At 39.3% G+C, this 11,648-nt stretch overlaps 1 protein-coding gene across 2 annotated transcripts in view; it reads left to right on the plus strand.

Moving 5' to 3' along the window:
• Positions 1-11,648, plus strand: part of HOMER1 (homer scaffold protein 1) — a 93,917-nt gene extending 82,269 nt beyond the window's left edge. For both annotated transcript variants that reach the window (XM_054808844.1, XM_054808843.1), the window contains 3 exons: positions 1,945-2,055; positions 3,734-3,814; positions 9,754-11,648. In XM_054808844.1, the coding sequence (XP_054664819.1) occupies positions 1,945-2,055; positions 3,734-3,814; positions 9,754-9,942 (381 nt within the window). In that variant the 3' untranslated portion in view covers positions 9,943-11,648. The remainder of the gene's footprint in view (positions 1-1,944; positions 2,056-3,733; positions 3,815-9,753) is intronic.

The following is an 11,648-nucleotide window of genomic DNA, read 5'->3' on the forward strand; positions in this document are numbered from 1 at the left end:
AAATGTGATTAAAAATTGCCCCTATTTTCACAGGAGGCCTCGACCAGATGACCACCAAGGTCCCTTTCCAGCCTCAGTTACTCTGTGCCTCTGTGATTCTTGCTGTATCTAGATGTTAGTTCAGACACTGTGTAAACATAGGTTTATCCCAGTTGGTGTGTTCCAATTCTGCTTGTTTGTGTAATTGTAGTGGTGAATACTAACAGTCACAAGGTAGCAGTCACAATTGGTAGCAGTCACAAGGAATCTAAATAGTTTTATTTTTGTGTAATTGAAGCAAATTGAGAAAATTATCAAAGACTTCAATAATGCTTAGTGCCATATAAAACTGAGCAAACTGCTATTACTTTTTGCCATGAGCAGTAATATTTCTTTTGGGACAATTCCAGCAAATAAGATAGTTCTTCAGGGTGGGGTGTGGGGTGTTGTGTTACCAAGCTATATCCTCATCCCTCATTCCCCTTACCCCTCCCAAGAATTTGATGTAATCTCAGTTCTCTCCATTTATAAACCTGATATGCGAAAATGTCTAATCACAGTTTTCCAGTAGAAGAAACCAGACTCATCGTGTCTGTTACAGAGGGGAAGTTCATGCCCTGTGACTCAGAAAGGAGAAGTTGATAGAGATTTTGTTTTAATTTTCTTGTATTTAATCTTGGCTTTCTTTTGACTTCTCTCTGCACTCAGTAATCTACCTTTTGAGCCTACTAATAGTTCAGAATCTGAAACTACTGGCATCGCAGTGGCTTCACTAGCTAGACTACATTGGTGCTGGAGGGCACCAACCTTGACTTCTTGAGATGTTTTTTTATCTAAGAAATAAAAATTGCCCTGGAGAATGCCTGCCCTCTGTCTAAGGGCTACTTCTCCAAGAAAGTTAGATGGAGACCTAAAGGTTTTCATTGCAGAATTAGGTAGCCCTTTGTTCAAAGTAGTTTTCGGGCAAGATTTGCTAGTTACTGTAGGTAGATGGTACAGTTCTGTTGAAGACTGCCTGCTAAGATTGACAGGCTCATATCTTCTGGAAAAAAATGAGTTATTAGGTTTTAAACAGTATTTTAAATATTTTAACAGTTTTTTATTAAACAAAAAGGTTTTAGTGCACACATCCATGCAGACATGCAGTGTGAGAATTCTGCAGTATTTTGGTCTGTAATTTGAGAGGTACCTGAACAAAGACTTTTCTGTGTAGACTCTAGCTGCATGGATTTTATTTCTTTGGTGTAGAAGGTATTTTTTGACAAGTATTTTTCTGTGAATGGCAGGATGTTAACATCTCCTCAATAAAAAATAAAATAAAAAGAGCATACCACTGCCAAGTATCTTAACTTATCCAAGGGCAGATGGAGAGTGTTTGCTCTCTGCTAATAAAGAGGAACTGTGCAAATCCAAATTGTGCCATTAGCTGATGGCTTTGTGGCTGAGAGATGAGATCCGAAACTAGAGGAAGTAAGAAGTTGGCAGCTGTACATTGGTGGCTGAGTGTCTGCTACTACACTCTTGATGCCGAGTCAAAAATTGAGACTGTGAAATGTTAATTGGCTTGCCAGGAGGTGGGTGAGCATTGTGGCTTAGTTTGTTAAGATGGTGCAACATTAAAAAGTGTCAGATGGAGAGGTTAGTTAGACAGATCTGTGTCTGAAATGGTAATTCAGCTTCTTTAGTAAAATTTTCAATAATTAGTATAAGTTTTATTTAATGTTCCTTTCAATCTGCAAAATATTAATTGTATTGTTTGCAAGAAGTCATAGCAACCATTTTTATGCTAAAGAATTTGTTAAGGAATGTTATGCTAACTTCATAAGAACACCTTCACCATTTTAATCAACGTAAGTCACCCAGAACTAAGGGTATATTTCAAATGCAGCTATTGATGCAAAGAAGTAATAGTACCTTGAATTTGTTGAAATTAATTCTGTATGTGTTTCTTCTACTTATTTACAGGTGACTGAGCTAGAGTGTGTGAGCAGTCAAGCTAATGCAGTCCACACACATAAAACAGAATTAAACCAGACAATACAGGAGTTAGAGTCTACGCTGAAGAAAAAAGAAGAGGTATTGGCTAACGTTTTTTCTTGGCTTTTCTGTTATGTCATTTCTAAAGGCTTCCAATATTCAGCTTGTGATGGCTGGGAAATACTGTATTGTTTCTTATAGATGTTACAATGTAAAATTTTTTTCAGCTTCTTTGAAATAATTTATATTTTTCCGTGTATATAATTACATCAGGCCAATATAGAGCTGGATATCTGAACAACAAAAAAAGTATCATGTTTTCCTGTTTGCTTTAACCAAGCATGTCTGTTTGCAAAAGTAAGTCTTAAGTGGTTTCCACAGAGCAGTCATTGCACTGATGCAGTCCAGATTCACTAAGAAGGGAAGCTGTCATTACGCATGCTCTTCTTTTTCTGGAGAATAGGGTTTGGAACAAGGATCAATGCCTTTTTCAGGCCAATCTGTTTTTCAGGCTATGTTGATATAGCTGACTTTTATGATCCCTAAGATCAGCCCTTTCCTTAAACGCATGCCAAGCCCCCAGCCTGAAACTTGATGATATTTATTGTGCCATCTGCCTTGGGCTGGACCAGCAGCATGAACATAAAAGGAATTGGAGTAACACCTGCACTGTCACAGGTTCTAGAGGAGAGCAAATTTATGCCACAGAATGATTGAGAATCGCCCCTTTATGGATGGGAAAAAGGAGGTGGAAATAGTGTGAAAGGTGTACGAAGGATTATTTGCCCTGTGTCGGACTCGATCCCTTGAGCACTCGCTGACAGACGCAGTGGGCACTGCTGTGCACGTTTGGAAGGCAGCGTGTCTTGCAGGGTCTTGCCTCCAGCGGGGCGGTTGTTAGGTGTTTCCAAGGAGGATGCAAGAGAGCACAGTTGTGACAGAATATCCTCCCCAAAATGGAACAAAGCCTTTTTCAAACTCCCTCATACTGAAGAGATTAGCCTCAGCTTGGTAATTTTTCCCATTTTGGTGCCCATTCACTTTTGAATTATGCTGAGCTGTTGGCTGCAAAGATATCTTTCCTAAAGGAGTGCTGGGAGGTGAATATGCACTTCTGGGGAAAAGTACTTAATATTTTTAAATTTGATACCTTTTAGTTTCATTAACTGTTTCTGTTGTTGTCTCCTGAAAGTAAGCTAAGAAGAGGATTCTCTTCTGTTCTTTGTTTTATCTATATTTGTTATTTTTATACCTTAGTACTTTCTTCTTGCTAAATTAAAGATACAATTTCTTTTAAACGGTCTTTTTACAGAAATCAGTGGTCAAAGCAGGCAATTTTTTGATGCTCAGCCCTGCTGCTAGTGCCGTAGTAAGCAGCTGACAGATGAAATTTGGATTTTTGTTTTGAAAAAAGGAGAAGGATAGATTTGAATAGAATTTAAAGTATAAAATCGTTTCTCTAATTACAAAACCCCTTAATTTTCCAGGAAAAAATTATTTCAGATCCTTTGTGTGGGAGAGGAAAACTTGGACTTTTATAAAAGAAAAAGCTTCTGTGTATTGCTGTTTATTCACAATGGAATTGCTGTTTTGGGACTGTGATTCAGGACTATTGAGAACAGGGCTTAAACTTCATGTGCTGTAATGTGCATTAGCCAGCTGCCAGCTTTGGTATCGTTGCAATGGCTTGCTCAGGAGAAGAAGCGGTAGCCAGCTTACCCGCACTGAGGCCAAGCCAGGTAACATGGTTTTAGCAAGGTTGTTTTTTCTCCCTTAGGAAATAGAAGGATTGAAACAAGAAATCGAGAATGCCAGAGAGCTCCAGGCACAGAGGGATTCTCTGACCCAGAAGTTACAGGTGAGCTATAGCGCAGCATCTTAATTTAGAGAGAAGGGAAAAATGATCATCGGGTGACATCATCAGCAGAAACTTGTGCTGTATTCACTGAAGATACCAGATAAATATGTAAGTTAGACTGCATTGCAAAGTGGTGGGTTGGGATCGTCCTTAGGAGTTTGTATCAAAATTTCCACCTGCTGTAAGTTGCTATTTTTACCCAACAGACCCAAATTTCATTTACAAGTCCACAGTGTACTCTCAGGCTAGCATGTGTCCTTTGTCAATACACATCCTGGGTAGTTCTGGTCTCATTTTCACTGCAATGTCTACCCATGGGTCTTGTGTGCCACTGAAACTGTCAGGCTGTGTATCATCAGGTTGGGATGAGTTTGTATTCAGCTTTTAAACATGCCCTGAGAAAGTAAAGGTTAAGGGGTTCTTGTGTAGTACAGACTTTAAAAACACACTTTGACATTTTCTTGGAATTATTTAGAATCATTGTGGTTTTGTTGGTTTTTCTGGGTTGTTTATTTACTGTGCGTAAAGCCAGATACGTCAGCCTACTGTAATCAGTGTGCCCTCAGTATACCCTCCCTTGCTACCTCTGAGCTCCTGTCTGTCTGTCACTGGGCTCGCTCTGCCTGCACATACGTACCTTACTTGTGAAACCTGCCTTTAGAATGAAGCTGACCCGAAGCCTAGGTGGGTTAAACTCTGAATTCAGACTTCAGAGTTTTCATAGGACTGGAAACTCAGGCATTAAATAGCTCCAAATCTGAAGTGGTGAAAGGTGACCCTCACTGTGTCTCTACCTAAATTACATTGAAAGCAAGCCCCATCAAACTAGCCACAGCTTAAAAATCATTAAGCAGCTATTCTTTGAAATGCGTCACCTGAATTGGAACTTCCTTGAATCTCATTTTAACTTACAGAATAAACCACGTAAGAACAAAATTAGTTTATTCATTATTCCCCATTCTTAAGTCAAATTATTTGGAAAAAGCATGTTATTACTCAAAACAATCTTTAAAGATTGTTTTGAATACACTTGAGCTTGCCTGTTCCACTATTGCAAAAATTGTTGCTCGCTTTTGGCTATAAATGGGAGTTTTCAGCTGAAAAGGCACATATCTGAGAGAACTCAAATGGTTGATTATCTTGAAAGCTGGAAATTGTTCTAGCATTAACATATGCAATAATTTCAGTGTTAAGACCATACGAAAAGTAATAGTGAGCCAGGAATTAGCTATCCTTAGCATGTAGAATTATGAAAGACTAATAAGAGATGAAAGATTAGAAAATGCTAAGTTCTTATTAAAATTTGTACTTTATAAAGTCAGTAGCTTCCTTTTGGTATATTAATATCTTTAGTAACCAAATGGATATATTGTGTATATATGTCCATACATCACATTGTAGGCAATCAGTTTCTGAAAATAGTTCTATTCAAGTAACTATAAAGCTCACATTAGGATCTGAATTAAAAGTTGCCTTTCTTAAGCCTAAAGCTTATTACTGACCTGATGTAGCCCATCTCAAAGATCTCAAGTCTTTGCTTTTCTATAATCACTCTGCTTTGATTATACTGGCCTTCTTTGAGCCACTTCACCCTGCATCTGTGACATCAGTGAAATGGTGTTTTCTTCTGTAGCTCCAGACCAACCATCTCACATCTGTTCACTTAGCTGACTCATAATCTGTTTTCAGGGTGATTGTTACCAGAGTCAATTATCTGTTTGTCTCAATCTTTTGTCTTCTGCTTTATTTTTCCCCTCTTGTTCTTGCAAATGGATTATGTGACTCTAAAATATTTTGGAATACAGCCTGAATCAAAAATGCTGTTGTCATGGTTTAAGCCGGGTAAATAACCACATAGCTGTTTGCTCACTCCCCTCCCCAAGTGGGATGGGGGAGAGAATCGGAAACAAAAATAAAACTTGTGAGTTGAGATAAAGACAGTTTAATATGACAGAAAAGGAAGATGATAATAATAATAATAATAATAACAACAACAACAACAGTAACAACAATAACAATAATAGAAGAATATACAAAAGAAGTGATGCATAGCACAATTTCTCACCACCCACAGACCACCAATGCCCAGATAGTTCCTGAGCTGTGGTCTAAACCCCCAACCAGCTTCCCCCAAGTTATATACTGAGCATGACATCATATGGTGTGGAATACCCCATTGGCCAGTTTGGGTCAGTTGTCCTGGCTGTGTCCCCTCCCAGCTTCTTATGCACCCCAGCCTCCTCGCTGGCGGGGGAGTGTGAGAAACTGAAAAGTCCCTGACTTAGTGCAAACAGTGCCTAGCAACAACCAAGACATCAGCGTGTTATCAACATTGTTCTCATCCTATATCCAAAACACAGCACTATACCTACTACTAGGAAGAAAATTAACTCTATCCCAGCTGAAACCAGGACAGCTATACAAAGAAATTACTATTTCAAGGTGAATTGCATTTCTGACACACTCATATCAGGGTATGAATTAGAAATCCATCATTGGCAAATCCCATTGAAGAGCAATACGTTACCACTGTGAAGGGTAAGTATTGGGGCCCTTGTTACTTAATAATTTCATTAGCAATGTTGAGTAGACATATATCACTGAGTCATGATCGGTGTGACACAGTAAGTCAGAATATCTTTATTACTATGGCTTATTCCTAAATATAGCTGTTGTGTATGGTATTCTGATCCTTGCACTGAATTCCACAAAAGATTATTACAGTGCAAACAACAAACATAACTTGTTAATAATTTATTTCTTTTCTTAAAGAAAACAATGCATGAGAAATGATTGTGTCTGCTGTAAAAGAGCTTGAAAAAAGTGTAAAATACACCTTGCAAAGGGCCTGAATGTATCAGAAGAGTCAGTTTATTGTTAGATGAGACTAACTGCAAATAAAGTGAAATGGCACAACTAGAGGAATAGATTATGTTAAATGGACACCTCTCCACTTCTTCCAATCTAGAAGCAACAGTTTTGAGGTAGACTGATTTGTAGTAGGAAACTGCACAGGAGCTGGACATGAACTTGTAATGCAATACCATTGCAAAAATCATTAATACTAATCTAGGGTAAATATGTGTAAGGATAAAATGTAAAATTTGGGAAGAAGCATTTTCCAGAAATTAAAAGCAACAGCTCCTGGCACATTTCTGTTATTTCTACTTCCCATACATCATTACATATGTTAAGCATAAGCTAGGGAAAATAAAACAGGAGGAAGTGTGGGAGAAAGTGTATCTGAGGAAATGTTTGGGAAGCAAATGTATGTGGATTAGGAAAGAGATGTCAGGAATGGAATATTAAAAAAATATACCACCTGGAAGTTTAAACAAAAGAAGGGAGCTCTTCTGATTTGAAGAGATACAGGACAAGGACTAGCAACGGAGAGTTAGGCTTTTGCTGAATATGGATGGAAGTTCCAACATTTAACATAAAGCTTTCGGTTTTACCTGGGTGCCCCCACTCTTAACAGCTCACAGCAGAACAGTTCCTCAGTTTAAGAGCATCTGAGAGGGACCTGAAAGATGATCTCCAGTGCTAGATACAGGCCATTGGGATGCTCTTCAGGCCCAGATATCACAAAATAAAACCACGTATGTATCCATGGATTTGTTCCAAAGTGGTTCCTTTTGCTGCTGGCTTGCCTGCTTACATAAATTAACTGTCCATGGGGTAAGAGCAGTGGCAAGGACACTTCCTAGAGCATACACATTGGGTGAGTATAAGAGAAGCAGTGATAGGGGAAGCAGGACGCTTGAGCAAAACATGGAAGAACAGCAGTCGGGTTTGTGTGAGCTAAAGGACTGTGTCATTCCTGCAGAGCTGAGAAGACCGTGAATTTCCCTCTTTGTCCTGTACTGCAGTCACTTGGCCTCAGAGGGTCTTGAACCTGTGCAGTCACTGCACCAGGTAGTACTTGTCAGTACCCAGTTTGGAGGGCAGGAGTAGGGTCCATGAAGGAGGGCCTTCAGAGGGTATGGCTGGGTTGTGATCAGTAAGCTTGTTTGTTTGTAGTAGCGGTGGGGTAGCTAATCACTACATAAGCATGTATGTATTTTAATTTATATTGTTTCTACAAATAGTCTTTTCAGTTAGCTTCCTTTAGTGCTTTGCTATATTGTTCAGCGTTAAACAGATTAAACTAATTCTACTCTTGGTCATGGCAGTGAGGGGTGATTTCTGCTCTCAGCTGTGCTGTTCAAGACCAGTACCCAAAACTCTGTAGTTCTTAACTTGCCCATTTCCAAACAAGAAGTAAGTGAGGTATTGCAGTTCGGCTCGGACGTGACCCTTTGCTGCACCAGCAGCCACAGTTATGAGGAGATCAGGTGCCCGAGGCTCTGCCTTCTCCACCTGCACCACTGCCGGCAGTCCCAGAGCTCTCCTGCCCTGCAGAGGTTGGGAGCCAAAACTGAGCACTGGCCGCATCACCCCATCCCTCCTCTGGCCAGGGATGCAGCGGCTGATTGATGCTGCCATCAGACCCCTCACGGGTGGAAATGTGTCTTGGGCCATGACACAAGGCTGCCGTTTTTATACCTGTTTATACCTGTTACTGCCCAAATACATATTCTGTATGGGTCAGGTTGTTTCTTATGGTTACGTGAGATCTCTCCAATTTAAACATGAATGTATTTGTTAGCTTTGAGTGAGACAGAAGGATCATAACAAAACAGTGGGAGAGTGGGAGGGCAGAAAGAGGAGTTGCTCATGCTGGGAGCAGTAATGGCTGCCAAATCTCCCTCCCTATGGCTGGGTGAAACCAGTTGTTGTGAAAACTCAAGAGCAGGCCCATTAAAGCTTTGTGACACAAAGCTGCTGTAAAGGGAGGTGGTGTTAAAAAAATAGTAATGTATGCAAATACGAATTCACCATGCACTTTTCCAGAGAATGGCTGCACAGGGTTGTATGGTGTACTAAATACACTGTCCCTGCACCACCTTTGAAAGTATTTTTCATAACTGAAATGATGAAATTTAGCATGAATTTACCAGACGCACAATGAATGGGAAAAATAACAATATGCTATTCCAGACACACGTGACTGCCGCATTAGTAATTTGATAGAAGAGAGGGCACCCGGTTTGCACAAAGCTGAGCAGCCGTCACCTCCCTCCCCCGCGAGGTGCAAGCCAGAGCTGTGAGGGGTCCCAGCGGGCTGGTGCGAGGGGGCTCCTCTTCCTCGTGAGCAGGAACTGAGCTTGCTCAGGGTCGGATGCTCTCGGCTGTGTGTAACGTGCCGCCACTTTGTCTTTCTTTCCCCCCCCCGCTATGTGGGAACAGCTCCTCGTACGGCGCTGGTGGCTCCCGCAGCTGCGCTACTGTGGGGCTCTGGGGCACCATGCGGCGAGACAAGGCATTTGGCTTGCACTTGCTGGTTTAAATTTGTTACAATCAGTGTCACCTTGACATCAGTTTTGCTAGTTTATGTTTCTGTCTTAATTTTCAGGGTGAAAAGGCCTGTAATGTGGGACAGGAGTAAGGTAGTACTCCTCCATCCATAAAGCAGTATTCTGGATGAGTTCCTGTATGAGACCATTTAACGGGGACTGTGTCCTTGTAGACTACTCATGTAGTCTAAGTCAGGGAATACTGAACTTAAGTAAGCCTTTGAGAAGCTGTTTTCAGTAGGTGGCACACTGGCAGTAACTTACCTGAATAAGTATATCACATCTGTTGTTCACTGACTAAATTTTATCCCTCTCCAAAAGTTTCTGTCCTTCAGATGAACTAGTGAAGTAATGGAGGAAGTGGTGGTACATACACAATCGTAATAATAATTTGGGTTCTGATTTCGGCTTAGTGGAAACTTTAAAGGGTCACAAACTGTTTTAAAAACCAGTTGACAAAATTAGCACATGAATACCAGCAGGAGGTTAGACTGCTTTCTGTTTGCAGACAACACATTAACATGTTATGTATTTTCTCTGAAGGAAGTAGAAATTCGAAACAAAGACCTGGAAGGCCAGCTGTCTGATCTAGAGCAACGTCTGGAGAAAAGTCAGAATGAGCAAGAAGCTTTTCGCAATAACTTGAAGACACTTTTAGAAATTCTTGATGGAAAAATATTTGAACTAACAGAGTTACGAGATAACTTGGCCAAGCTAATAGAATGCAGCTAAAGAAAACGGGATTTCAGTGCCAATCAGCTTAAAGATGCACTGTCTCTCTTCATAGGACTGTGTTGGGCTCTGCATCAAAGTTGCACAAAATTAGAAAATGCTCCTCTGAGAGGGCTTGTTTTAAATTTGAGTCGTATTTCAATGTAAAATTTAGAACTCAGCTTGTAGCTAGTTGAAGAAAAAAACAAAAAACAAAAAAACTTGAATTACAAATTACCTCCTTGTACATTATTGGCCATAGATAACTTGAAAGATATTAAAAGTAATTGAATGCAACCCTTTTCTAATTATCAGTGATGGAAGAATTAGCAGTGTCCCAGGTCACATCCCCTTTTTGTGATAGACATAATATAGGTTATCTGCTGGTTTATTTATTTAAGATATTTAATTGCTGTGGTTTGTGCAAGAACTTAGTGATGGCAGCCCTGTATTTTGTTGTTCTTAATAATTTCTCAGGATACTTTGCACTGTGGAGAAGCAGTGCCATTACCAATTTATTCTTGCCAGGAGTGAGAGAGAGTTGCATCTTTAATTGAAACAAAGTTACTATAACTGCTTGTATAAAGTTCTTCATTTTGGGTTTTTTTGGTTGGTTGGTTGGTTGTTTTTTGGTTTTATATATATATATATACACACTGGAAGATACCGTATTTCTTTATGGAGCTTACTCTGGTGTTCTACAGTATTGTCTAATGTAAGGTTTACTTTTTCATATGAATTCCATGTAATTACAGTGAAATACTATCTTCCACTTAACTGTGTTTTGAAGCCAACCAATGACGGAAGGTGAGTCCCCTAGGAAAAAAACAAAAACCCAAAAAAATGCAAAAAAAACCCTGAGAATTTTAAATGTAAAATTTGACATGCACAGGTAACAAGGAATAGTCAGTTGTTTGTTTTCTGGCCTTGATACATAAATCGAATATGTATGTCCAATTAACATGTTAACCTGTTCTGCAGGAGACTTTTTCAGAATGTCACATGAATTTCAGGTTTTGTGAATAATGGCTTATGGGGAGCACTGTTTTATTACAGATTATTACAGATTGCATTAAGGGCATAGAGCTGTTGCAAGGGAATACTTGTACACTGAACCTGTCCAACCAAGAAAGCTGTTTCTAGAAGTTTTGTTGTCATAGCAAATTGAAATGGAGACTTGTTTACTCTTTTATGGGTCTTCATATCACATCTTTATTGAAACTACACCAGGCAATATTCTGAACTGTTAACTAAATGTTGAACAACAGGAAATTGAATTCAATTATCCTCAGTCAGCAGGTTTTAAAGTTGTTTTGATGTAATTTTAACAGACTTTTGGCAAACACACATTTCTTTATATAATAGATTTATTTAAAAAAAAAATAACTCTTTGAAAGGTAAGCCAAGTGTCATGTGTCTTGCATCAAAGTACATTCTTGCCATAAATTGCTTGTAATGTTGAAGAGGGCTTTTTTAAAATGTATGAATGAGTGTCGGACTTCAGAGTCAAAAGATGCACGGACCTTTGTTTGCTCCCCAAATTAATTTGAATGTTAAACATGAAATCTAGCTGCTTATTAAATTTGTACAACACAATTTTCTCCACTTAGAGACTGCTATTCAAAACTAGAAAAGATAAGTTTGTTTTCATGTGTGTACTGTGTGTATATACCATATAATACACACATTTTATCATTTATATTAGAAATACATGCTTTATTTCTAAA

Source organism: Grus americana, chromosome Z, assembly GCF_028858705.1.
Source record: "Grus americana isolate bGruAme1 chromosome Z, bGruAme1.mat, whole genome shotgun sequence".
Lineage (NCBI taxonomy): Eukaryota > Metazoa > Chordata > Aves > Gruiformes > Gruidae > Grus > Grus americana.